This window comes from Schistocerca piceifrons, chromosome 6, assembly GCF_021461385.2.
Source record: "Schistocerca piceifrons isolate TAMUIC-IGC-003096 chromosome 6, iqSchPice1.1, whole genome shotgun sequence".
In the NCBI taxonomy this organism is placed as follows: Eukaryota; Metazoa; Arthropoda; class Insecta; order Orthoptera; family Acrididae; genus Schistocerca; species Schistocerca piceifrons.
In genome coordinates, this window is record NC_060143.1 from 229940978 (window position 1) to 229968799 (window position 27822).

The 27822-nt window shown below is 39.1% G+C and overlaps 3 protein-coding genes across 10 annotated transcripts in view; 2 read left to right on the forward strand and 1 right to left on the reverse strand.

The window, feature by feature from the left end:
- Positions 1–16772, forward strand: part of LOC124802664 (PSME3-interacting protein) — a 100001-nt gene extending 83229 nt beyond the window's left edge. The window contains exons 8-9 of one of the 4 annotated variants that reach the window (XR_007017137.1): positions 3748–3916; positions 16563–16772. The gene's annotated coding sequence lies outside the window, so the exon portion shown is untranslated. Of the gene's footprint in view, positions 1–3747; positions 3917–8303; positions 8530–16562 lie in introns of those variants that run through there. The other 3 variants (XR_007017135.1, XR_007017136.1, XR_007017138.1) reach the window with 3 other exon arrangements.
- The window catches only part of LOC124802661 (embryonic polarity protein dorsal-like), a 99363-nt gene continuing 74312 nt past the window's right edge, over positions 2772–27822 (reverse strand). For 2 of the 5 annotated variants that reach the window (XM_047263569.1, XM_047263570.1), the window contains 2 exons: positions 11994–12367; positions 2773–3542 (listed from right to left, as the gene is read on the reverse strand). In XM_047263569.1, coding sequence (XP_047119525.1) covers positions 12050–12367 — 318 coding nt within the window. In that variant the 3' untranslated portion in view covers positions 2773–3542; positions 11994–12049. Of the gene's footprint in view, positions 3543–11993; positions 12368–27822 lie in introns of all 5 variants that reach the window. The other 3 variants (XM_047263572.1, XM_047263571.1, XM_047263568.1) reach the window with 2 other exon arrangements.
- On the forward strand, positions 18705–26767 carry LOC124802667. Its single transcript, XM_047263578.1, has 3 exons — positions 18705–18796; positions 26269–26466; positions 26563–26767. The coding sequence occupies exons 1-3, from the start codon at positions 18754–18756 to the stop codon at positions 26628–26630; spliced, it is 309 nt and encodes a 102-aa protein (XP_047119534.1). The 5' UTR covers positions 18705–18753; the 3' UTR covers positions 26631–26767.

Here is a 27822-nt window from a genome sequence, read left to right on the forward strand (position 1 = left end):
GGGGAAGACCTAGAACGACGAGGATACCTGCAATGGACGAGGCAATTCTTCGTGCGATAACCCAAATGTCAGCGTCAGAGAAGTTGCTGCTGTACAAGGTAACGTTGACCACGTCACTGTATGGAGAGTGCTACGGGAGAACCAGTTGTTTCCGTACCATGTACAGCGTGTGCAGGCACTATCAGCAGCTGATTGGCCTCTACGGGTACACTTCTGCGAATGGTTCATCCAACAATGTGTCAATCCTCATTTCAGTGCAAATGTTCTCTCTATGTATGAGGCTTCATTCCAACGTGATCAAACTGTAAATTTTCACAATCAACATGTGGGCTGACGAGAATCCGCACGCAACTGTGCAATCACGTCATCGACACGGATTTTCTGTGAATGTTTGGGCAGGCATTGTTGGTGATGTCCTGATTGAGCCCCATGTTCTTCCACCTGCGCTCAATGGAGCGTGTTATCATGATTTCATACGGGATACTCTACCTGTGCTGCTAGAACAAGTGCCTTTACAAGTACGACACAACATGAGGGTTCATGCATGATGGAGCTCCTGCACATTTCAGTCGAAGTGTTCGTAAGCTTCTCAACAACAGATTCGGTGACCGATGGATTGGTAGAGGCGGACCAATTCCATGGCCTCCACGCTCTCCTGACCTCAACCCTCTTGACTTTCATTTATGGGGGCATTTGAAAGCTCTTGTCTACGCAACCCCAGTACCAAATGTAGAGACTCTTCGTGCTCGTATTGTGGACGGCTGTGATACAATACGCCATTCTCCAGGGCTGCATCAGCGCATCAGGAATTCCATGTGACGGAGGGTGGATGCTTGTTTCGTCGCTAACGGAGGACATCTTGAACATTTCCTGTAACAAAGTGTTTGAAGTCACGCTGGTACGTTCTGTTGCTGTGTGTTTCCATTCCATGATTAATGTGATTTCGAGAAGTAATAAAATGAGCTCTAACATGGAAAGTAAGCATTTCCGAACACATGTCCACATAACATATTTTCTTTCTTTGTGTGTGAGGAATGTTTCCTGAAAGTTTGGCCGTACCTTTTTGTAACAACCTGTATATGACATAAATGATGAATCACTGTGTAGGGTCAAGCTCTCCTCCTGCATCTGCTTCAACTCCACTATATCCACATCCCAACCATATACTCCCATGTATTTTGTCTTCTCTGACATCTTATTTTCACATGTCACAATGTCTAATGAGAATTCAGGAGAAAAATAATTCCTGTTAATTCCTACACATAAGTAGATTTTACGAAATTCATTTCCACTGCCAGTCTTGAAATACGAATGAAGGGAAAAAAATGGGTGTCTGTGGCATAATATGTGACAATACACATACTGATGAGACAAAACATTATGATAACCTGCTTACTATTCCATCTGTGGACTGCAATACAACAGCGATTCTGCATGGCATGGGTTCAACAAGTCCTTGCTAAGTGTACGGACCTGCATGGCACAAAATGTCTAAGGACACGTCATGCAATTACCGCAGTTATAGGCTCACAGTTTATGGGTGCGGAGCTGGTGTCCGATACTGACCAAGACATGTTTCATCAGATAAGGTGAATTTGATGGCCAAGATCAAGGTCCTCAACTACTGTAACATGGTTATAGCCTCATGACATGGGCAATTATCCTGCTGAAAGATACAACTGCCATCAGGGAAGAAATCAAGCATGAAGGCATACAGGTAGTCCACAATAATTTTAACAGTACACAGCTGCACTGGTGCCTTTGATCATACTGGATATACTAGCATAATGTTGCACTCACAGGCTTGCTTGCGTCCATGGCGCAGTGTGCATTTCGAGCAGACCCTCGCCAGGACAACAGTATATATGAACATGTGACATGTGAAACAAGAACCCACCAGGCGTGACATTTATACTGATCTATAGTCCAGTCTCAACGATCTTGTGCCCATTGCAACTGTAACTGATGATGTCATTGAGTCCACATGGGAACATGTAGGGGTTCTCTGTTGCAGAGACCATGTTCAAAAGTTGTGCATTGAATGGTGTGCTCTGAAAGAATTTTGCCTGCACCAGCATTGCACTCTGTCATCAAATCTGCAGCTGATCACCTCCTATCCTGCTTTACTGAGAGGGCAAGTCAGGATCACCACATTCTGTGTTGAGGCACAACATCCAATACACTTGTCTCCTGCATGTGTTTTCATTTTCCTTCAACCACTTTCCATAGAAGCTCAAAACAGAAAACGCAAACAGCCAACCGGCTTCGGCATTTCTGAGAGCCTCATTACTACGTAGATGCTGGGCCATAACAACATGCTGTTTGTGAAAGTCTCTTATGTCAGTGGATTTTCTCATGTGCAGCCAGTAGTAATGCTAGAATGATTCTCCACTTATGTACTTTCCCTGACGCGTCACACTCGCAATGCCGCCTGATGACTTTCTACCTCACAGTGCGCAGTGGTCACAATATTCTCGTTCATCAGTGTACTTTTCCTCAGTTACGACTTTACCACTGAACGTTCTTATTTGTGGGCATATCCATTATTCAACACTTCTATAGTTAGATGAGTTATTACTCTAAATGTACAATTTTGTATCAGTTTCATTTTTCAGTATAAGGAAAAGGAAATCTGTAATGGGAGAAGCGAAATTTTCTGTTTTAGGTTTGCAGGTCATCCACATTGTAGCAATGAAATAACATACGTGACTGAAGAAAAGAATGGCAAATATCTCATGCAAGTAATGGATCTGCAGTCACATTTATTTTAGCTGTGTTTATATAACTGGCTTGTACTTCAAAGTGCATAAGAAAATACATGAAATCAATACAAAGTCACTACTGCAGATACAAAAATCAATTAAATACCAGGCTGAGAGATCAGAGAAAATATGAAAATTGAATGTGTATATTATACTCAAATACAACAACTGAAATAAAATCAGTGTACACTGTTTACTGTAAGCCATTGGCTTACAGAATAAAAGTGAGCAACAGTAGTATTTTGTTTTTCCTGCTATAAAAGTTTTTGTATAAAATATACAAATAAAAGTCCACATGAATAAAATGTACAATGGATAAAAGCCTCATAAAAACAACATTCATCAATAACATTTACACAAATTTGCTTAATACAGTCATTTCCTGCCAGCTTTGTACATTGTTTTACAAGTTTCAAGAGCACTTAGCACTGGAGACCCAAGTGCACTCCACAGCCAACTTTCATTGCACATAATGTATGACATCAATCCGAGATCACTTCTCGAATTTCTCATGGTGTGATGCAGATGATTCGTAACTGGACAAATGATGCACCTGAATTCACTAGAAAATGCTACGTCTGAACTGTACCGTTCTCTATTTGTATAATCTGTCATTACTTTTCCTAGGTGTACTGAAGTCCAGTTTCTTTTATTGCACAGCAAACTGACTGGATGTCGTTGTTGCGTCCCACCACATTTGTTAGTGCTACACTCTTTATCCTCACAGGAGTTACTACTTACACATTCACTGTTCTGCTGGAGGCCACACTCCACTCAGATCTGTAACAATACAGTAGAAAAACAAATAACATGTATATCATAAACACAACAAAGAATAGTATTAATTACTTACTTACAAAAAATAAAAAGTTTTATAAATGTTATTGTGCAAACAGGAAGTAAGCATATGAATGTATTCATTGAAGCATTATACCAAACCACTCCAAACTGATATCAGGTCCTTTCATTTCTGTCTATTCTGCAGGTCTAGAGCTCTAGCATTACCCGTGGAAAAATACAGCACTATCACCTGGCATACAACAAGGGATGTATGAATCCTGTGGTACAGACACGTCGAAAGTACTAAGCTCCCGAGCCTTCAGCACTTTAATGTTTTTGGATCACCAGAAAAATGATGGAAAGTCAATAATAAAGTAAGCTATCTTAACTTTCAGCAATGGAGCTCAATATTGTATACAAGTTTTCATACTGCACCAGCAGAACTACGGAAAGGAGTCAGAGAAAGATCTGAGCTGATTCCATAGTCAATGTGGACATATCGTAATAAAAATTAAGAACTATCTGTAATAACACACACTCCGGGTTGGAGATGTGTGTGTGTGTGTGTGTGTGTGTGTGTGTGTGTGTGTGTGTGTGTGTGTGTGCGCGCGCACGTGTGTGTGTGTTATTTTTCTTCTAAAAATGCTAAATCTGTAAGAGACTTCCTGTTGTGCCAGCCTGCAACTCAACATGTCATCTTTAAGCTGAGTAGCAATCTAATAGATATTCATGTGAACCAAAAAGAAGAATTATGGATTAAGGACACGGAAGAAATTCTGAAGTTAAAAAATTTTTTGCCCAATGGGGAGCCATTCGAAATCCAGAAATAAACCCCCCCCCCTTCCCCGTTGAATGGATAACCCTAACAGCTTGCAATTTATATCTGTTTTCACTGTTATTATCAGCTATGCTTAACAGATCTTCCAAGGTAGAGATTTTTCATATATCTTTACTGGCTTGAACATATCAATATACAAAATATGTACTGGTACTGAAAACTTTAGAAGCTGTAATGTAGCTTGTGAATGAGTGGTGTCTGAAAATGTGTCACCACCTCAGTTTCCTTGCCTGAATTATCTACCGGGAAAATAATGTTGTACAGAAACTCAGGTCGGTGCAAAATAAATTTTTAGTTCAAAATTGTATCTGGCTATATTCAAAGTTAATTGCTGGCCATTAAAATGGAAATAAATAACAAAATTTTAAGTAGTGTGTGTGTGTGTGTGTGTGTGTGTGTGTGTGTGTGTGTGTGTGTAGCATCAACAACAGCACTGATCGAGATGAGCACTGAGTCAAAATGAGCTCAGATGGGACATTTACTTGTGGTCTTGCATTATTCTGTTGAAAGCTAATGTCACAGAGACCTTGAAGACAGGGCACAGCCATCAGCCTTTACATGTCTGAAACGTAATGCCTGCTGTCCCAATTACCATAAGAGTGAATCAGAGGTGATAATTGTAGAGTACTCTACGGTACCCCATAACATTACTCAAGGTGCTGAATCAGTATGACTACCGAATTCCGACACATGCTGGTAGATGTTTCTCTTTCTTACACAAGGCAAAGCACAATCACACAAACAAAAAACATTCAAATACAATTTACAAATGGGAATCTTGTTACAAAATCTTTCATTAAACACAGACTGTAGGTGGCGTTACTCCTGCTCACTTTATGCGGTTGCACTGAAATGTTAATCATGCTATCATTCGAGCTTTTTGTACATTTTATGACACTTTGATGTTTGTTGTATGCTTTCTTCACTGTGTTCCAGTTTTAATGGCTAGTAGTGTATTTAATAAATTAGAAATTCTTGCATTGAGATTACAATACATATACTCACTCACAATTTTTGCTGAAGGGAACCCAGCACTGAGCAAATTACCTATGGGTGATCATAATAAAGCTGGTACCCATTTCTCAAAAACTATTTGCTCAAATCACACTAAATTTGAAACTTACACAAGTTGTCATATTTTCTTCAAAGCATTTTACTTGTACAACAGTATCATTGTTATCAGTAGAAATTTATCGAACGTATGAGACTTAAAAAATTGGCATTTAAAAAAGTATTACCAAAATATGTATCACACCTTTTATTTGACTGTCATAATTCTAGGACACTTTAATGAAAATGATGCATTAAATTTCTGTGCCTAGTTTCACTGACACACACGTATTAGTTTCGGGGAAAATTGTACCTAAAACTAAAAATTTTATACTTCCAGGAAAATGCAATTAAAGTTTTTTGGTATGATATGTTCAACTTAGAGCCCACAGCTCCCAGTCTAGTGATCAGCATTGCTACCTCTAGATCATGGGGTCCTGTGTTTGATTCTCAGCCAAGTCAGAGATTTTCTTTGCTCAGGTACTGGGTTTGTGTGTTGTTATCATTTCATTCATCTCACTTTCACTGACGTGCAAAGTTGTTGAAGTGGCGTCAAACAGAAAGACATGCACCACGCAGCCAAACAACTCCATAAGGTGTCTCCCAGCCAAAATACTATACGATTTCATTTCATTTCTTCAAAGTTAAAATTTGCCACGTACAACACTGCCAACAGGTTTCTATATCCTACAGCTTATGTTTGGAGCCTCTTTTTAAAAATCTGGCCTCTTTTGTCATCTGTACAGCACTTTTCTTGGCCTCCCACACCCTCAACTGCTAAACTGACAAGTGCACTCTTCATGTTCACTCCAGGCTCTATGTCTGTATCACTGAAAACTTCTATCCTGCTGACTGACCCTTCATTGAAACACAATATTACATCCATGAAACCAGGTTTTAGGGATTTGAGGCACACAAATACTGTTTTAGGCAAGCATTTCAACATACAGGATGCTTTGGACAGAGAGAATGATACGGCTCCTCGTCTGTAGCAACCCTGTGAAAGAGGAGGGGCCACACAGCTTCCCTCATTTCTTCTAAATTATTAGTCTTTCACCAACCTCCTACCTAAATGTGTTTGGGCACGATCAAAACATTCAAGTTTCACAATGTTCAGTTCTTTGTTTGGATTATATTGCACCACACACTGAAAAATCTTACTGTCAAAATCACCCATATACCCGGCACAGTGTTTCACCTCTGAATGATTGAACTCTTTGCCTACACCAATAACTTTCATTTCTCCACTGTATCTGCCAGAAATTTTCACTCATCATTACATAATCTTATCAGGACTTGCACAAGCATTCAAATAATCAAGAACTTTCCCAAACTGAAGAGACAACACTTTGAGAGAAGTGTGACCTTTCTTTTGCCATACGCCATCAAAATCTGCAGGATGTCTTTTGCTTCACTTACAGTAGCACACTAGGCATCAGCTCTCATTGATTCCAAACTTACTTTCTCCACTTTTGTTCAACAACTCCAAATAAAAATTGAATTTTCTCAGTGGAGGTGGCAAATCTATTCCACACTGTGTCTGTACAACCTTGTTGCCTTCGCCAATACATCTCATTCCATACACCAACCTCACACTTATGCTGTGCATCCATGCATTTGTTGTCTTACAAGTAGAGGTCCCAAGTAGTGGGATCACATTTTTGAAACCGCCTATAGACTGATGTAGGTTAAGATCCCAGGTATCACACCCTGCAGCCATTCACCCTGATGGAAGGAGGCATAAAAAAAAAAAAAAAAAAAAAAAATATTCAGAATCTGACATGACACTCGTTAGTTTTAAATAAATTCTGATGAATGGACTGGCTGTGTAGCATAATGGACATGGTAAGGGCCTCACATGCAGAAGATTAAATGCTTAACATTTTTTAAAATCTTTGTCAAAGTAAGTTTGGTCATTATTTTTATTCATTTATCAATAATTGATTTAAATGTAATTTTTTATTTCTATTCCTTTGTCATATCATTTTAATCACAGTATGAACTTTTTTATTTGTTCTCATTTTTTATTTGTATCATTCTTCTTCCACTTGGAATGTTTGTGAATGTGAATTTAATTACATTTTAACATTTGAAAATGTTGTTCTATCAGCTACAAACAAAAGACAAAATAATCTATTTCTATTGACTATGCAATATCTAATTCCCCAGCTCATGAGCGTATTAACAGATTATCGACAAATGCTAATTTAAAAAGAGGTGATTTATCATATGTACGGCACTACAGCACCAGAAAATGGGCTTTACTTGCAACAGAACCCACAAACTATATCTGATTTCTAGGTGGGATGTGTATGATACTGCAAGCAGACTGTAAAGCAATTCACTTATCATTCTCTTTATAATTCAAATTGTTATTCTTATTTTCTAAAAAGGTGTTAAGAAAATAAGATCAGTAATAAATGTGATAAGACAACATTATCTGTTAAACAAGATCTTACACAAAAAGAACTGGAACAGAGTCGAAATGAAACAGTTGAGTGTATACTGAATCTCTAGTTTAGTGCTTTTAGCATTTTTAATACTTATTCATTAAAAGACCTCTTTCAGCCAATGGAGAAGGTTTTAAAAACACTTCTGCAGTGTGGAAGTCAATATCTTGTGTGCATGTGTGTGAGTAATATCATCAGTTTTACCTCAGGTGTTCTTGTTTCAGAAATCTGTAAGTAGACACTCATTTTCTGTTCCATGTACTGTTAATACTATCATATTTCAATTTCTTTACTGTCAGCTGTAGAGCAGTAAGGCATAAATTATGTACTTTTATTGTCAATATCCAGTTAACATACTGAGAATTGCCATCATGCCTTTTTATTCTACTACTTGATATTGTAACTATAGTTTTTTCTCTGCAGCTCTGGTCCAACAATCTTAACTCTGGTTTCTACAGCACAGTAGTAGTAAGAAGAAATGGAAGTGAATATGTGAGAATAAAATATATTCTAACAGAAAATTAGGGGAAATGTGTATTTCAGGCAAGTTGTGATAATGTAAGGGAGCATTTCTGCTTATCTATGTAACTGGTGGAATTTATAGACAAATTGTTGCAAAGAAATAAATTATTATTATAGTAAATGTGTGAGAATGTGGTACAAAGGACTGAGTGATATTGAAGTTCTTAAGAATAACAACAGAGTGATAGTTACAGAAAAAATCTGACGGAATGCTAAGTTCATATCTTGACAAACAGCACGCTATGAAACAACAAGTCTTTACCTTGGTGCTTGTTTCAGTATGTGGGTTGTTTGAAAGTTACCTCCCAGCAACATCATCTCAAAAGTATGCAGTTTGAAATATGCTTTGCCACTTACACAGGGTGTACATAAAGTCTGGGAACACTTTCAATTATTTATTGCACATAACTAAACATTGTACCTACGTCATACATACTGCATTTTGAAGAGCAACTCTGAAAGTTTTTTTTACAAATATTCGATATGTGAACCACAAGTGACCCGACAGACGTCAATACGGTAATCAAATTCTTGCCATACCCGTCCCAGCATGGCATCACTGACTGTGGCAGTCGCTTCCCATATTCTCTCCTGAATCTCTGCTACATCATGTGCTAGAGGCGGTACATACACCAGATCTTTAATGTGTCTCCACAGAAAAAAGTCACATGGAGTGAGATCTGGTGATTGGAGAGGCCATTTCACGAAGCAGCTCGCTCCGCACCTAAACTCGCCACGTTTGCGACTAGCGCTGACTATCGGCAAATTACCAAACTATGCTGTGGCAGTATACATGGGGGAGGGGGACACTTCCAGGGTTTCTCTTCAAAATGACATATGTATGGGGGCTATTCAGAAAGTAGGGAACGTTTTGGCATACAAAAAAAAACTAAGTACAAGAAATACATTTTATTATATACATCTGAAAGAGTGACTGACATACTACTTTTCCACATAGTCACCAAACACACTGAGGCACTTATCATAGTGGTGGACAAGCTTTGAAAGACCTTTGTCGTAAAATTCTGCCGCCTCAGACTTCCGTCAGTGAGTCATGCCCGCCTGGAGTTCGACATCGTCATTGAAGTGCTGTGTTGCAAGCCAGCTCTTAATCTTGGGAAACAAGTGGAAGTCGCTTGGTGCAAGATCGGGGCTGTAGGACGGATGAGGGAAAATTTCCCATTTGAATGAATTAAGGAGTTCTTTAATGGGGTTTGCCATGTGAGGTCGGGCATTGTCGTGCAAAAACAAAATTTTGGATGTCAGCTTTCCTCGGCATTTGTTTTGAACTGCTCTTCTAAGGCTGTGCAAAGTTTGACAGTACTGGGCAGAATTTATGGTTGCTCCACGTTCAACAAAATCAATAAGAAGCACACCTTGCCTATCCCAACTTCCTTGCTGACAAGGTTTGCAAACATTTTCTTGATTTTTGGGGGGACCTCGTGTGCTCCCACTCCGTGGACTGTAATTTTGTCTCACAATTGATGTGTTTCACCCTAGTCTCGTCACCAGTTATGATTCGATCCAGTAATGAATCACCATGTTTGTGGTAGGCCTCCAGATATGTCAACATTGCCCCCATTCACTGTTCTCCATGGTGCTCTGTAGGCATTTTGGGCACCCATCTTGCACAAAATTTGTGATAGCCTTGCTTTTGAGTGACAATTTCAAACAACAAAGTCCGTAAAACTTCTGGAAAAGAAAGCGAAAGCTCCATTATTGTGAAGCAACAGTTTTCACGAATCGTTTCATCAACTTTAGCGACAAGATCGTCAGTCACAATGCACAGGCGTCCAATCTTCTCTTCATCATGAACGTTGGTTCGGCCATTCACTCATTACGTTGTTTCTGTACACTTCACACAGTTCACGATAAATTTCTATAGGTTTTAGGTTTTTTGCCAACAAAAACTCTATCACAGACTGCACCTCACAACTGGCAGTATTTTCGATTGCAGCGCACATTTAAAATTCAAATATCGAAAAAACCAGACGTGCAGACATGTTCCTGTTGTCATGGATGGATGCCGACTGAGCTGCCGAGCATGCACATACCAAAATATATGCAACTGGCACACGCCTAGTGGTGTCACATGGCAATGTTCCCTACTTTCTCAATAGCTCTCGCATGATATCTGTACAGTGTTTAGTTCTTGTGCAATAAATAATTGAAAGTGTTCCCGGACTTTATGTACACCCTGTACTTAGCGCCCAGCATACACTTACTATCAGTTTCGCTTTAACTATTACTGTATCTCCTTTCCACCCATTAACTCCCCCCACACATAGTTACAACTTCTGTACCAATTTTCTGCCAGCGACTGTTTAATTTCCTTTCTGCTCAAGTTTCATATTTTGATTTCCCCCCTCCACAATTGCATCTTTCTTGTTGCTGTTCAATTCTGTTCTCCCTACATCAATCATCTCATCCCTTACCTCTGATTTTAGAACAACCCTTTTTGTACTTTCCTTTACTGATCCCTGTTCATCAGTTCTTTTATTCAAAAAGAAATGACCCACAATAGACTAGTGATCTAAAGGATGTACAATCTGGACTGAGGTCTCCCAACTGTTAACAATAATGTGACACATCTTCATGATAGCCTTAATTACATCCCCAAATTGTTTCCTCCGATTTCCCACAAAGTGTCTGCTCATTTTTAACTGAGAGTAAAACACTTCTTTGCGAATCTGATTATTAGATAGGCAAACTACCTGATCTGCCCATCATAAGTGGCATCTTAAAACTATAAATTCTTTACTGGTTGTATGTCTCTCTCTCTCTCTCTCTTTTTGGATTAGGGGCACTGAACATCGAGGTTATCAGCACCCAACTGGTGATATTGTTCCCACTTTGTAAGATGCAGTCTGTACAGCTCCAGGATTCCGATCCTTAAAATAGGGTGGGAATTACAAGTGAATTTCATTTGACGATCTTTGTTGCAACACTGACCTCGTGATTGTAAAGTGCTTGAGATCTTATTCTGCCAAAGAATGCTCCAGCATAGTTAACTCTGTATTCAATTTCTGAATCTATATCTGCAATTGATGGGAGGATGCTGCCCAGATATGGAAGAGTGTTGACTAGTGGAAGACTTACTCTACCGATGACGATACTGGTATTTCTTTGTCCTTCCACAAGTGCAGGTTTGTGAAGAGATTGTGTTTTATTAGTATTGCCTTCATCATATAGCTGTTAAAGAAGATGAGCACAACATGAAGAAATTGGGTGATTATGTTCTTAAACTTTCACTGTCGCATTTTGAACTTCTTTGACAGGTAATCACATGGTATGAAACACGACAGTTTGATTTTGATCCATAAAGCAAAATTAAGATGTAGGGATCCAGGCATCCCAATGCCCACATGCAATGAAGCTATGACTCCCATAGTTATCTAGCAAAGTCATGGACACGATGACTTTGGAACTGATTTACCTCAGTCACAGTACACAAAATTTAGAACTAAATTTGTAACATTTATATAAAAAATCCAATGTTATGGAAATTGTCACCATATTAATTCAGATGGAAAGATGAGATGTTTAAAAATATATGGGAATAATAAATTTCAAAATTGTGACAGACATTACCTCCTACTTCCATGATTTGCAGGGATCTTGCTTGCACCTTGTGCATTAGCAGACTGTCAGTGTCCAGTTCCTTTATACATGCTGTTCAGACTGCAAATGTCCTGCATGGTAGTGTTTGCGAGTCTTGTCAGGCTGTCAGTCATGTTAGTGCTTCCAGCTGCCTCTGTATTTGCAGCTGCACCTCCTCCATCTGTGAGGTTCAAGTTGCTGGACAGATTCTCCGATAGTGAATTGTAGAAAAGACCAAAGTTAGCCAAATCGCCTGAGTCGATGTTTCCCAAACTCAGTTGCTGACTGTCCAGGTCTAGGAGTTCAGTGCCACCTCCAGCACCACTGGTTACATCTGCTATCCTCTGTTGAGGCACTTGTACCGGCTGCAACAAACATGCAAACAATGTGGAGACATGTGAAGCTGTATACCTGTTTTAAAAACTGTAAGTAATTTTAAAAAATGGAAAATCCAGGATGGAATGTAACAATATAATGAAAAGGATAGTTGCTATCCACACTATAGTGGAGATGCTGAGTCGCAGAAAGACACAACAAAAAGTTTCTGACAGTCTTTTTTGTTGTGCCTTTCTGTGACTCAGCATCTCCACTAACTGGTGAGTAGGAACTACCCTTTTCATTACATTGTTATAAGTAATTTTATTTACACAGCTTGACAAAAAAGTGAAGCACCCACAAGACACAGTTGGATGTCAATGTTACCACCAGTGGATACGTAAATAATTACAACTGAAATTCTCAGTGACCAGCAGAATGACAACCAGAGTGCATTAGTATTGTTCACTTTTAGTGTTGTTACCAGGACGGGTAGGGTACATAAGGGGTACAAACAGTGATATATGTTGAGTGTTTACTATTAAGGACACAGAGATGTTGCATACCACATGTAAGACAGTGTCATCAATACCTGATTGTTTGAAATGGGGCTCAATGTGCTTTTACATTTTGCCAGTTGGTCTACTAATGTAATATTCAGATTTGTGAGGCATTTGAATGTGTCAATGGCCGGACGTTTGATGGCTTGGGAACGTGAGGGCAGGCATATTTGTTTGTCAAGGTTCCAATCGATCACATCTGATCACCATGAAGGAAGATCACTGCATCATGCATGAAGCACATTGTAGTGTCTTTCACCTCTGCACCAACCATTCAAGAACAAATAATGGATTCCTCACAACATTCTGTGCTATGCTGTGCCATTAGTTAGAGACTAGCAGTAGCCGTACAAGGGAAATACCATCCCTCGCACTGGTTGCTGTGTTTGAGGTGGTATCGTAATCAGGTGGCATGGACCACTGATGAATGGTATCACATTGTTTTCAGCAATGAACATCAGTTCTGCATTACCATGGATGCCCATTATCATCAAGTATTGCAGCAACCGGGGTAGCAATGTTGTTCTTCCAATGTTTTAGAAAGGACAGTGGTGTTACTTCTGGCATGGAGAACCAGCAGGTGTGACTTCAGGTTATGGTCACAGACATCCTGCGTCCTCATGTGTTACCTCTCATGCAACAGTATCTGTTGTGTACATAGTTCCGTGTAGTCAGCGCGTGCACAACTTGACCAATAGAGTGCGCCCCACTAAGCACAACAGCGCAGGCGCAGCGCTCGTCCGTCTCCGCACTACGAGATGGCGCTGTCTTAGAGACGGACCAAATTCTGCTTCCGCCGGTCTGCGTATTAATATGTAACACAGCCAATGAGATTGCTGCTAACGTAGAACCTTTTCTCCTCGTGGATCACACTTGCGCAGTGATACCTGAACGCTCGAGGTATTATAACGAGTGTACGGACCTCCGATTAGTCAGTCTGCATTAGTCTATAGTCAAGTTTCAGTCTGCGCCTAATAATATTATCATATTCCTGTACATAGCCATGAAGATAAATGAATAGATACTTTGTCAAGCATCAGAAATATGTGAGAATAAGATTAACGTACCAAGACCAAAGGAACTTCAGATTGTCAATTGTAAACAGCATCCAGACTCAAGTTATGTAATATCTATGCCTTTTTATTATTTTAATAAATGTGTGTGAAAATTAATCAAGTTCTGTTTAAAGTTGGTCACCGTCAATCTGCTACTCTAAGCGTGCAAGTGGCATTTCTATCGTCTGACCTAACGGCAGAAGATAAACACACCACGATCAGACCATGAGACATTTTGCTGACGCTCGCCTACTTCGCTAGAGCGACAAGTCAAATAATCTGATGGTGTGTGTAGCGAAGGTCTTACAGTACACACACTACAGTATCATGGTGCCATTTTTTAACATGACACTGTTCATCCACAAACGGTACATCTCTATGAACTGTCTGTGTGATGGTGAGGTACTCTGCAGCTGAGGTACTCCTGAGTGCCTAAATAATGTGTGTGGGCGCAATAATGACGTTAACTCTGTCCCAGTGTCAGTATCCTAGATATCAAGGACCAGTTACAACAGTTACGGCCCAGCTTGCCTGAGAGTATACAATGCTTTTACGACACTTGTCCAAACCCAATCAGTGCAAGTATCCACGTCAGATGACGTGCAACATCACACTGATAAGTGGGCTGATACTGATAAGTTCGCCTGTAATTTTGACTTGTTATTGTAATCACTGGAATAACACAACATGTCCTCTGAACCCATGATGTTTCATTTTGTTTCCTCTTGCCCTTCAGTCTGCTTCACTTTTATTGTCAGGCTGTGTATATATAGAAAAAGTTAATCACTGCTGATCTGTAAATGCTTTAAGTCAATTCTGATCATCTGAATATGATAGTAAATGCACAAATCACGGCAATCATTCTAAGGGCACATAATAGATGAGGAAACTATATGGCAATATAAAGTATGCTTTTGCTGCACTGAGAGTACAGGTAGGTAAGTGATGGATCAATCATCTTGTTAAATAAACCTTCCGTGTTGTAAAAAAACTAGGAGCTATGAGTCTTGTCAAACTCAAATGCCCCCCCCCCCCCTTGCATGCGCGCGTGTACACACACACACACACACACACACACACACACACACAAAGAGAGAGAGAGAAATACTGGCTTGTGGTATCTGTATAAAGTGGGGCATAATGCGATATGCCACAATCGCAAAAGGGAATGGAAATAAATTCCATCCTTTGAAAAAGAGTAAGCAAATTCTCTGGGATGTCTCCGTATACAATCATCAATCACTGTAGCAGTGGTACAATACCCATGTGCCACAGAAACTGAGAAGTCATATTGCTGGAAGTAGTTCATTATGGAGTGAGAACACATTTTTGCCTACATGGGAATGTTGCATGACAACATTGCAAAACTACTGACTGCTTGAAAGAAGACACAGGCCACATTTGGCTCTACTGTAAATTCCAAAACTCATAAAATTTTGTTGAAGATAAAGGTGGCATATATCTCTAGAAGCAGTTCTCTATTGGATGGGTGGATAATGACTTTAATGTTTGAACAATGACTGAAAAGGAAGCACACTGCGCACTAAAATACATTGTTGTACTCCTGGAATTCTGTTGGTAGCTGTTTCAATGTTCACGGTGCTGTTGTCATAGCTAACTGCCATTATCTGCAGATTGGCTAAAATCTTTGTTTTTTTTCCAATATTTGTAGAAATCTGTGGTTGGAATTTTAAAATGTTTTTTACATTATGTTTTAAAGGCACTAACAAAACTCCAATTAAGTAGTATTTGTACTATAAATGGAATTGGAAAAGAAATGGTTATATTCAAATAAGAAAGTAAACACATGATATTTTTGTTTAAATTTCTTTCACAACCAATTTACACAACAAACAAACACAAGTTCAAAGTTAAATTGAACGTTCATGGGGCAGAACAGTGTGCACGCACACCTGCTGACGTCTACTAAGCAACATAACAAATGTTTCAATAACAACATATTTTTACATTGATGCCAGCCGCTACTGATACCTAACAACCACACTAGAAACTATGAAGTCTGCAGATTCTGCAGATGTTTATGGGTGTCTCAAATATATGTTCAACATCATGAAAAAATATGTAGAATACTACGTCTGCCACACTTTCACATTTTCTGTAGTCACCATAATATTACACAAACTGCACATTGACTGTTAAAGTCTTACATGAGGGTTTTTTATTTGGAAAGTTTGCAGTCAGTGGATACTATACACTACTGTAGGAACATGTGGCTCAGGGTTTGGAAGTCTACCGATAGGCACCTGACAGACTTAATTCCAGCTAGACAAAGCCGATATTTCTTGATTGTTAGATCATAACTGATTACAAAATTTGCATGTGCCAATTTCATAGCGAGATGGAACGGCACTAACAAAGTAAGTGTGCGCTCCCATTGCCCTGGTGTTGTAATGAGATCCACACTTGATGCATGCTCCCACATACAGCTTTTGTCAACACAGTATTTCTCAAGTGAGTGTTGAGCCCTGCAAACATTCTTGCATGGTAGTTTTATGTTGTCTGGCCATAACCCTTTTTAATGCTCTTTTATCATGTTTTGTCTATACCGTCATTGCCATGGATACTGTCAGTTGAGAAATGTTAAAAAAGTTCAGCCATTTTCTTCGCAGGTGCTCCTGCTAACTGCGCACCAACAAGATGCCCTTTTACGAAACCTGAGGAATCGTACATTTCACTATCGCAGAACAAAGCATATAATACACTAAAAGAAAACCTCCAAGACTTGGAACGTCAACTGTGCACCGCAGTCAAATCACAGTATTTATGTGTACCCAGTGGTGTCAGCTTGCAACAAGATGTAATAAAGTGTATGATGTTCATATTATTTGGTCCATCCCCTGCATGTGTTGTAAACAAGCACTGAATATTTCAGCTGCTACACTTTATTATATAAGATAAAGTGATCCCTGGTGAAAAAACCAGTCAACTAAATAAAAAAATTGATTTTAATCCTTAACAGAAGAATATTAAGTAACTTGGGGCAGTTAATGTTGCGTGTGATGAGGGAACAGTATTGGAAAAAATGGATGAACAGTTGAAGTAGATCTGAACTTCAATTAAAGATACCGCCATCAATCAGATGCTGGGATGAAAGGATCACAAGATCAAAACATTTTGCAAAATTCTACAGATCTGTTGGTCAGAATAAACTTAGAACAGCAAGTTCCCAGTATGTCTGGATTAATACAGACCTGAAACTTCACGGGTTGCCGATAAACTTGAATAATCCAAAATACATGTTTTTACCACAAACTGCAATTTACTGTATTTTGAAACATGTAATATTTGAAAGCCCATTGCATTAGTTACAACTTATTTACAAAACTACACTTAGAACACATTTTATATTTCATCACCAGTTTTCTGTTCACTTTCCAGAAATTGTCCCTTTTCTCTGTTTCTGCACATCATTTGCTCTTTTCTTGACTAAGGTTCTTGTTTACCAGACTGCCAAAATCAGAAGTACAGTTAAAAGAAGTTTGTCCTATACACTAAGGATGCAACACATTTCTGTGCAGAGATGTGTGTGATAACTGATCCCATAATGATTGTATGCCTATTGCACAAACCGGAGAAAGTTTTACTGCAGTTTTTCTCTCTTCTAATAAATCTATAACTTCTTATATCTCTTCAATCATTAGAACAGTACATTTGCTTTTGTTTTTGGTCACCTTCCTAGTACCCATAAGTTGTCCGCAACAAGAAATGTCACATGGATCATCACTTATTTCCAATGGTTTATTTAAAAAGCTATTGCTGAGATCTGTTGGCGGCTAGAAAAGTACAGTCAACAAGATATTATTCCTCATGGCAATGTTAACAATAGGCTTTCATTTTGTATGAACTCAGAGCAAGAATTCTGAAGACAAGTGTCCCAGAAAAAAACTAAATCATTTTCTTTTGCTAATGGCTTTATGTGAGTTTGAAATTATGGACTTTTAGCTCCTAGAGGAAGGACTAGACAAAAATATAGACAGGAAATTGGCCATAGACATGCTACATGAATAGAGAACGAGCTTTACCAGAAGATGAAATGGGAAACAAAGGAAAAATATATCAGGGATGTTCAACAGTGAGCTTGGGACCTGCATTGTCTTCTGGTGGTAAAACATGAAAAATTCATTCCAATAAAAACAAAATACTTATGGCTCGTATTGTTTCAAAATCTGCAAACCATATAATCCAAGCCTGGGCAACAGAGAACTTTTAGTACTACCAAAATGACAAAAAATAAGAGACAACATGCATGAAATGATAAAAAAAAGAAAGAAATACAGATCAGGTATCAAAGAATGAAAACGTAAATCAAGGCAGTGAAGTAAAAATTCTGCTGACAATTGTACTAACTATACAAATTCTCAAAATTGACATTTCCTTATGAGTGGGGAAAGGTCAATTTCAACAACTTCTTGCACAACCTCATGTTCTACAAAGATATATTACAAATTTTACATGCAAAAAGCTTGTACCATTAAACCTACAATTTGTGCAACTTTTTCACATCAGAGATAGTACTGCACACAAATCTTGTCAGTGATTAAATACCAACTATGATATAGTTCCGTCAACAGTTTTTATTGACAATGCCACATTCACATGGGTGACAACATACCTAATAATATCCACTGGTGGTTGCAAATTCCAATTTCATCTCTATATCAAGGTATTGTGTAATATGAATGGTAATAAATCTGAAGGTTATTTTTATTCTTGTTACATAATAAGTAGTAATTGTTTCGAAGTGTAAAGAATTTTGGTGACAATGAATTTCAGGTGAAGAAATGGATACCTAAAGTTGGGATGCGGGGAATGAATGACATGGTGCAGCACAAGCATTTTTCAAGTGAGACAATATTTCCATCACACTTACTTTTCTGACAAGCCGGTTGTTATAGTTCATTATCTGGCCACTTGAGCTTTAGACTTAACATAATTAGATTTTCCAGAATGAGATTTTCACTCTGCAGCGGAGTGTGCGCTGATATGAAACTTCCTGGCAGATTAAAACTGTGTGCCCGACCGAGACTCGAACTCGGGACCTTTGCCTTTCGCAGGCAAGTGCTCTACCAACTGAGCTACCGAAGCACGACTCACGCCCAGTACTCACAGCTTTACTTCTGCCAGTACCTCGTCTCCTACCTTCCAAACTTTACAGAAGCTCTCATGCGAACCTTGCAGAACTAGCACTCCTGAAAGAAAGGATATTGCGGAGACACGGCTTAGCCACAGCCTGGGGGATGTGTCCAGAATGAGATTTTCACTCTGCAGCGGAGTGTGCGCTGATATGAAACTTCCTGGCAGATTAAAACTGTGTGCCCGACCGAGACTCGAACTCGGGACCTTTGCCTTTCGCAGGCAAGTGCTCTACCAACTGAGCTACCGAAGCACGACTCACGCCCGGTACTCACAGCTTTACTTCTGCCAGTACCTCATCTCCTACCTTCCAAACTTTACAGAAGCTCTCATGCGAACCTTTCAGAACTAGCACTCCTGAAAGAAAGGATATTGCGGAGACACGGCTTAGCCACAGCCTGGGGGATGTTTCCAGAATGAGATTTTCACTCTGCAGCGGAGTGTGCGCTGATATGAAACTTCCTGGCAGATTAAAACTGTGTGCCCGACCGAGACTCGAACTCGGGACCTTTGCCTTTCGCGGGCAAGTGCTCTACCAACTGAGCTACCGAAGCACGACTCACGCCCGGTACTCACAGCTTTACTTCTGCCAGTACCTCGTCTCCTACCTTCCAAACTTTACAGAAGCTCTCATGCGAACCTTGCAGAACTAGCACTCCTGAAAGAAAGGATATTGCGGAGACACGGCTTAGCCACAGCCTGGGGGATGTTTCCAGAATGAGATTTTCACTCTGCAGCGGAGTGTGCGCTGATATGAAATTAATTAGATTTTTGTTAATGTGGTTGGATGTAGACAGATGTATACAGTAGAAAGGTGGGTACAGAAGCTGAGCTACTGCTACCATTAAGAAACATAGTGAGGCAATAAGGTAAGTTCTTATTGAGCCTATTTACATGTGCTGAAGCCAATAGTGGAATTCTTGAAACATTTTTGCAAACTTTTGAAAATTAATTGCAAAGTATTGAAAATTAATTGCAAAGTATTGAAAATTAATTGCAAAGTATTGTAAATTTATTGCAAACTGATGAAGACGTATTATGAAAGGCTGTAAAGCTGTAAAAGTACAAAGCAATTAGAACCAAAAATGGAACTACTAAATAAAATCATTTTGTAATGATAATATACAGTTACAAGTGATTATCTTCAAAAACCAATTGAAATAGAGCAGATGTCTACATGAACAATTTGCACCCAGTGACCATTCTACCATCTCACGGAACACTGACCTTTCCGCCCTCTACAGTCACCACCAACTTTATTATACAGATTAGGATGAATGTCAACTCAGGTGAGCAGACTACTGTCTTCAATTTACACATTAAAGCAAACCCATAGACCAAGTAGCTTCCGTTACAGATTGCAGACCTTATAATAATTTGGAAAGCTTTTAGCCATCTAAGATGAAGCAGTTGGTTGAACCTTTTACGCATTCCTCATAACTGGAGCTGGAGTTTAATACAAATGCATGGTATGTACATATTTTGGCCATTTGGGGAGAAATGCTTATTTTGAATATTTTTTTCTATATAACAGCATGGATTTAGACTGTTATGACAGCCTCCATAGCCAAATGGTTAAGAGTCGCTGCCTATGGTGTGAAAGAAACTGGGTTCAATTCCCAGTACCACCCCAAATATTTCTGAGACAAGGAGCTCTGGTACGGGGTCCACTCAGCCCCGGTCAGGCCAAATGAGAAGCTGCTTGAATAAATAAGCAGCAGAATCATCAGAATTCATCAACTGGCAATAATGGCTGGAGGAATTGGTGACATGCCGATCACGTCACACAATTATAGTTCACTCCTCATACTGCCTTCTAGGCAGCAACTGGCTAGTCAGAATAGGACTATGGCCTAATCTGTGAGTGGTGTTTATTTTATTTACATATATTATATAATTTTTCTGGCTTCAGTGCACATAATACAATAACTTGCATGATAGCATCTTTTACTGATGTTTTTTCATATGAACTATGCCAAAATTACAGAACATGAATAATTTCAGTAATTTTGTTACAGTCTATCAACTTCAAAGTGAGCTCAAGCACCCTAGTCTGGCTCGGTAGATGTCAACAGACTTTGTGCCTTGTTTCACTGCTGTCAATCCTTGCTATCTGTCGGTGGCTGGTACAAATTACTGTACTTGAGCTATATTGCACGAAAAATACGTTAACAGCACTGCAAGAGATACTTGCCTCACAGCACTGCAAGAGATACTTGCCTCTGCCAGATATTCTTCCCTGCTCCTTAACCTGCAATCACCTCTGATGTGAGATCAATATGGAATTTAGAAACTGTATACCAATCATTATTTTAGAAGTGAAAAATTTTAGAAATTGTGAGCAGGATTTTGCTTCATAGAACTGTATGCAAAATACAGCAACAACACATCACTAAATCTTTTCCTTTCTGTGTTTGGTATTATGAAGTCAGCCAACAATGAAATAATTTTCATTATCACTGACAAAGAAATGGGGTTGGATTTTATATGGCCCAGTATTTTCTACTAGAGCTGCAAGAAGAGACCTTACATTAAAATGGATCGAAGGAAAGGAAATTCTAAGAACGGACAGGGTTGACATCTACTGTGAATGTTGCAATAAGGATGATGTGTAATTACTTTATTAGTACTAGACAGTTGTGTATTTTAAATAATATTTTTCTGACCAGTTGTATACAACATATCAAACCTAACAAATATATGTGTAAGAAAAGAAATGTCGATATAGGCTACATTTTTTTTGTACATCAAATACTCAAAAAAGTTTCAAGTAGATCAGCACCTAACTTCTGCATGTCATAGGGCAAAGACGAAACTACGGAAAGACAAAAAGAGTACGAAGTGTGCATCACTTATTAATACAAAACAACTAAAAGAACATAAAATCCATTTCTTGTGGTTTCAACATGCTGCTTTGCTAGGAGCAAACATACTGTTTGAAAAACTGTCATATACCACATTTGAACCAATTTTAGAAAAGTACACAAAAAATTACGTCCTGGATCCAACCACCTTATGCAGAAGTTACCTTCAAGTATCATATGCACAGGTAAGTGAAAAAGTATTTAAGTCAGTCAGTTTCCATGTACATTTACAAACATGTAAAAATTATTTATTTTTGACAGTGTGTCACGGAAATGCAGTAATTTTATCTTACAAAATTCTTGGCCGAACACCTGCGATTTCAATTATCTTCTTCCAAGAATGTAAAAATAAACTGTTATGAACTTAAACTCAACTCAACCTCAATATTAACTTATCATCAATTAGGTGATAGATGAATTTTGAAAGGACTTGGAAATCCCAAACATATGGGCCTCTGTTGACAAAACTAGTGACTGTATGGGAAAATATATTGCAAATCTGACAGTTGGAAAATTAACTGAGGACAGACTAGGACAATGTCACCAAGTGTTTGCAAAATGCAAACCACTTAACAGTCACGATTTTCTTTATGAAGGAGTGAATGTGTAATTGTAAACAGAAAAAAACATTTGAATAGTCTGTAAACATTTTAGTAAGCCCGTGTGCCATTGTTTCAGTCAGAAGAAGTCAGTGAACTTTGTAGCTACTACCTGTTGTTGTAGTTTGTTGTTGTGGTCTTCAGTCCAGAGACTGGTTTGATGCAGCTCTCCATGCTACTCTATCCCATGCAAGGTTCTTCATCTCCCTGTACCTACTGTAACCTACATCGTGCATTCATCTCTTGGTCTCCCTCTACAATTTTTACCCTCCACGTTGCCCTCTAATACCAAATTGGTGATCCCTTGATGCCTCAGGACATGTCCTACCAACCGATCCCTTCTTCTAGTCAAGTTCTGCCACAAATTTCTCTTCTCCCCAATTCTATTCAGTACCCCCCTCATTAGTTATGTGATCTACCCATCTAATCTTCAGCATTCTTCTGTAGCACCACATTTCGAAAGCTTCTATTCTCTTCTTGTCCAAACTATTTATCGCCCATGTTTCACTTCCATGAATGGCTACACTCCATACAAATACTTTCAGAAATGACTTCCTGACACTTAAATCTATACTCGATGTTAACCAATTTCTCATCTTCAGAAACGCTTTCCTTGCCATTGCCAGTCTACATTTTATATCCTCTCTACTTTGACCATCATTAGTTATTTTACTCCCCAAATAGCAAAACCCATTTACTACTTTAACTGTCTCATTTCCCAATCTAATTCCCTCAGAGTCACCTCATTTAATTCGACTACATTCCATTATCCTCGTTTTGCATTTGTTGATGTTCATCTTATATCCTCCTTTCAAGACACTGTCCATTCCATTCAACTGCTCTTCCAGGTAATTGCTGTCTCTGACAGAATTACAATGTCATCAGTGAACCTCAAAGTGTTTATTTTTTCTCCATGGATTTTAATTCCTACTCCGAATTTTTCTTTTGTTTCCTTTACTGCTTGCTCAATATACAGATTGAATAACATCAGGGATAGGCTACAACCCTGTCTCACTCCCTTCCCAACCACAGCTTCCCTTTCGTGCCCCTCGACTCTTATAACTGCCATCTGGTTTCTGTACAAATTGTAAATAGCCTTTCGCTCCCTGTATTTTACCCCTGCCACCTTCAAAATTTGAAATAGAGTATTCCAGTCAACTTTGTCAAAAGCTTTCCCTAAGTCTACAAATGCTAGAAATGTAGGTTTGCCTTTCCTTAATCTATCTTCTAAGATGAGTCGTAGGGTCAGTATTGCCTCACGTGTTCCAACATTTCTATGGAATCCAAACTGATCTTCCCCGAGGTCGGCTTCTACCAGCTTTTCCATTTGTCTGTAAAGAGTTCATGTTAGTATTTTGTAGCCGTGACTTATTAAACTGATAGTTTGGTAATTTTCACATCTGTCAACACCTGCTTTCTTTGGGACTGGAATTATTATATTCCTTCTTGAAGTCTGAAGGTATTTCACCTGTCTCAAACAACAAAGTTAGGAAACTACTGCGAAAGCAAAGAGAGCTCCACTCCAAGTTTAAACGCAGCCAATACCTCTCCGACAAACAGAAGCTAAACGATGTCAAAGTTAGCGTAAGGAGGGCTATGCGTGAAGCGTTCAGTGAATTCGAAAGTAAAATTCTATGTACCGACTTGACAGAAAATCCTAGGAAGTTCTGGTCTTACATTAAATCAGTAAGTGGCTCGAAACAGCATATCCAGACACTACGGGATGATGATGGCATTGAAACAGAGGATGACACGCGTAAAGCTAAAATACTAAACACCTTTTTCCAAAGCTGTTTCACAGAGGAAGACCGCACTGCAGTTCCTTCTCTAAATCCTCGCACAAACGAAAAAATGGCTGACATCGAAATAAGTGTCCAAGGAATAGAAAAGCAACTGGAATCACTCAATAGAGGAAAGTCCACTGGACCTGACGGGATACCAATTCGATTCTACACAGAGTACGCAAAAGAACTTGCCCCCCTTCTAACAGCCGTGTACCGCAAGTCTCTAGAGGAACGGAGGGTTCCAAATGATTGGAAAAGAGCACAGATAGTCCCAGTCTTCAAGAAGGGTCGTCGAGCAGATGCGCAAAACTATAGACCTATATCTCTGACGTCGATCTGTTGTAGAATTTTAGAACATGTTTTTTGCTCGAGTATCATGTCGTTTTCGGAAACCCAGAATCTACTATGTAGGAATCAACATGGATTCCGGAAACAGCGATCGAGTGAGACCCAACTCGCTTTATTTGTTCATGAGACCCAGAAAATATTAGATACAGGCTCCCAGGTAGATGCTATTTTTCTTGACTTCCGGAAGGCATTCGATACAGTTCCGCACTGTCGCCTGATAAACAAAGTAAGAGCCTACGGAATATCAGACCAGCTGTGTGGCTGGATTGAAGAGTTTTTAGCAAACAGAACACAGCATGTTGTTATCAATGGAGAGACGTCTACAGACGTTAAAGTAACCTCTGGCGTGCCACAGGGGAGTGTTATGGGACCACTGCTTTTTACAATATATATAAATGACCTAGTAGATAGTGTCGGAAGTTCCATGCGGCTTTTCGCGGATGATGCTGTAGTATACAGAGAAGTTGCAGCATTAGAAAATTGTAGCAAAATGCAGGAAGATCTGCAGCGGATAGGCACTTGGTGCAGGGAGTGGCAACTGACACTTAACAGACAAATGTAATGTATTGCGAATACATAGAAAGAAGGATCCTTTATTGTATGATTATATGATAGCGGAACAAACAGTGGTAGCAGTTACTTCTGTAAAATATCTGGGAGTATGCGTGTGGAATGATTTGAAGTGGAATGATCATATAAAATTAATTGTTGGTAAGGCGGGTACCAGGTTGAGATTCATTGGGAGAGTGCTTAGAAAATGTAGTCCATCAACAAAGGAGGTGGCTTACAAAACACTTGTTCGACCTATACTTGAGTATTGCTCATCAGTGTGGGATCCGTACCAGATCGGTCTGACGGAGGAGATAGAGAAGATCCAAAGAAGAGCGGCGCGTTTCGTCACAGGGTTATTTGGTAACCGTGATAGCGTTACGGAGATGTTTAATAAACTCAAGTGGCAGACTCTGCAAGAGAGGCCCTCTGCATCGCGGTGTAGCTTGCTCGCCAGGTTTCGAGAGGGTGCGTTTCTGGATGAGGTATCGAATATATTGCTTCCCGCGAACCATACGCGACTGGAACAGGAAAGGGAGGTAATGACAGTGGCACGTAAAGTGCCCTCTGCCACACACCGTTGGGTGGCTTGCGGAGTATAAATGTAGAAATGTAGATGTAGATCTCGCTCACCAGATGGTAGAGTGTTGTCAGGGCTGGCTCTCCCAAGGCTACTATCTATCTCTGTTATATAACAGTGTTCTCACAGGCTTAATGTAATTTCATTCTCTTAGCCTCAGATAGTACAATATTTGGGCATGAGCTGCTTTGTTATGTGCTGTCACATTACTTTGTTACTTCTGAGTTCCATGTGACATTTCTACTACAGTGGATGATTGGTATGAAGCATATGCTGCCCCCACATCATGAGGTGATGGAACCTGATTATCCACACATCACTTCTCTCCTTCCAAAATTGCATGTGCTCCTTCCCCTTGACCCACAAACCAAGGAAGCTGTGTTTGCTAAAATGTCTACAGACTGTATGCCGTGTTTTGAAATGTAACTGTAATTTGATATTTTCATTATTTTTTTTAGGAATACTGAACCAAAAAAAGGTCCTACCATCGTTAAAAGATGCTGCTCCATATGTGATGAAGTCTGGGAAAGCAATTAAAATATTTTATCCTAACCTAAAGAACATTACATGTTTGGCCTATATGCTGTATTGTATAACTGAAACCGTAGGTCTAAAATATGCTCAATATGAATATGCTGATATCCTCAACAAACAAGGTAAATAGTCACACAAAAAACAAAGGTTTAATGATTCTGATGGTGCTTAATTGAACTATATGCTGACTTTCTTTCTAACGATGATATTCTTAAAAGCATCTGCCCCTGCTGCCGCATTAGAGATTTACTGGCAGATTCACCTCTACCACAACAGCCTGTTTTAACTAGAGGTGGTGCCTGGATAAATGCTGCTATCTTTTTACTATGATAATTTTAATGAAGTAGGGTCAGGTAAGAGACAGTAAATTACCATAGATTTGTTGAACTTAACTGTCAGCTTCATTCTATTGAAAAAACTCTAAATTACTGCGCCATTAACTGATTTTTTTTCTTTCTTTTTTTAGTTTTAGGTCACAGACACTTTTGAAGCCACTGCTGCAGTCTGCATTAAAGATGTACAAATGGCATTCAAGAAACAGATTTTAAGCAAGGTCTTATTTACATCAAATCAAGTTTTGTGCATTTGACTGCAGCAACAATGAAGCTCAAAGCCACAGGTATATCACTGATGAAATCTTTAATAATTATTGAAGAGGTTGAAAAATCTTTGCATGCATCCTATGGAGCTCAAAAGATATGCTGAACAAATACTGATTTTAAGTGTATGAAATAAAAAAAATATTTTTTGGCAAAAATACAAAAGACTTTCAAACTGGTCTCACTCTGCCTGAAATTTCTTCATGTTGTATGCACCTATCACTTCCTGTGAAGCAGTAAGTTCATTTTCCATGAACAAAAATGTTCTGTTAGATAAAAGCATGGGCGTAAGTGAAGAAACTTCAGAGAAATTGGTTACTGTGCATTGTTTTAGAAGCAAAGAGAAATATATATATATATATATATATATATATATTTATTACGTTAGTAAGCTGAAAAACACCGTAGGATGGATAGAAGCAGTAAAGAAAGACGCCAACAAAATAGGTGCTACAGAAGAAATAATACGCGACAGGAATAACTTTAGGCTACTTATAGAAAACGCAAACTATGAAGAAGATGCGCCAAAACCTCGACCCAAGAGAGTGTGGACAGATGAGCAGAGACGAGCAGTTGGCGAGAAAATGAAGAAGTACTGGGAAGAACGGAAGAAAAAGAAACACCATAAGTCTTAAGTTGTATGCGGTCCATAGCTGGCCAAATTCATAATTATATATATATATATATATATATATCAATATAATGGAAGGAAACATTCCACGTGGGAAAAATTATATATAAATACAAAGATGAGGTGACTTACCGAACAAAAACGCTGGCAGGTCGATAGACACACAAACAAACACAAACATACACACAAAATTCAAGCTTTCGCAACAAATTGTTGCCTCATCAGGAAAGAGGGAAGGAGAGAGGAAG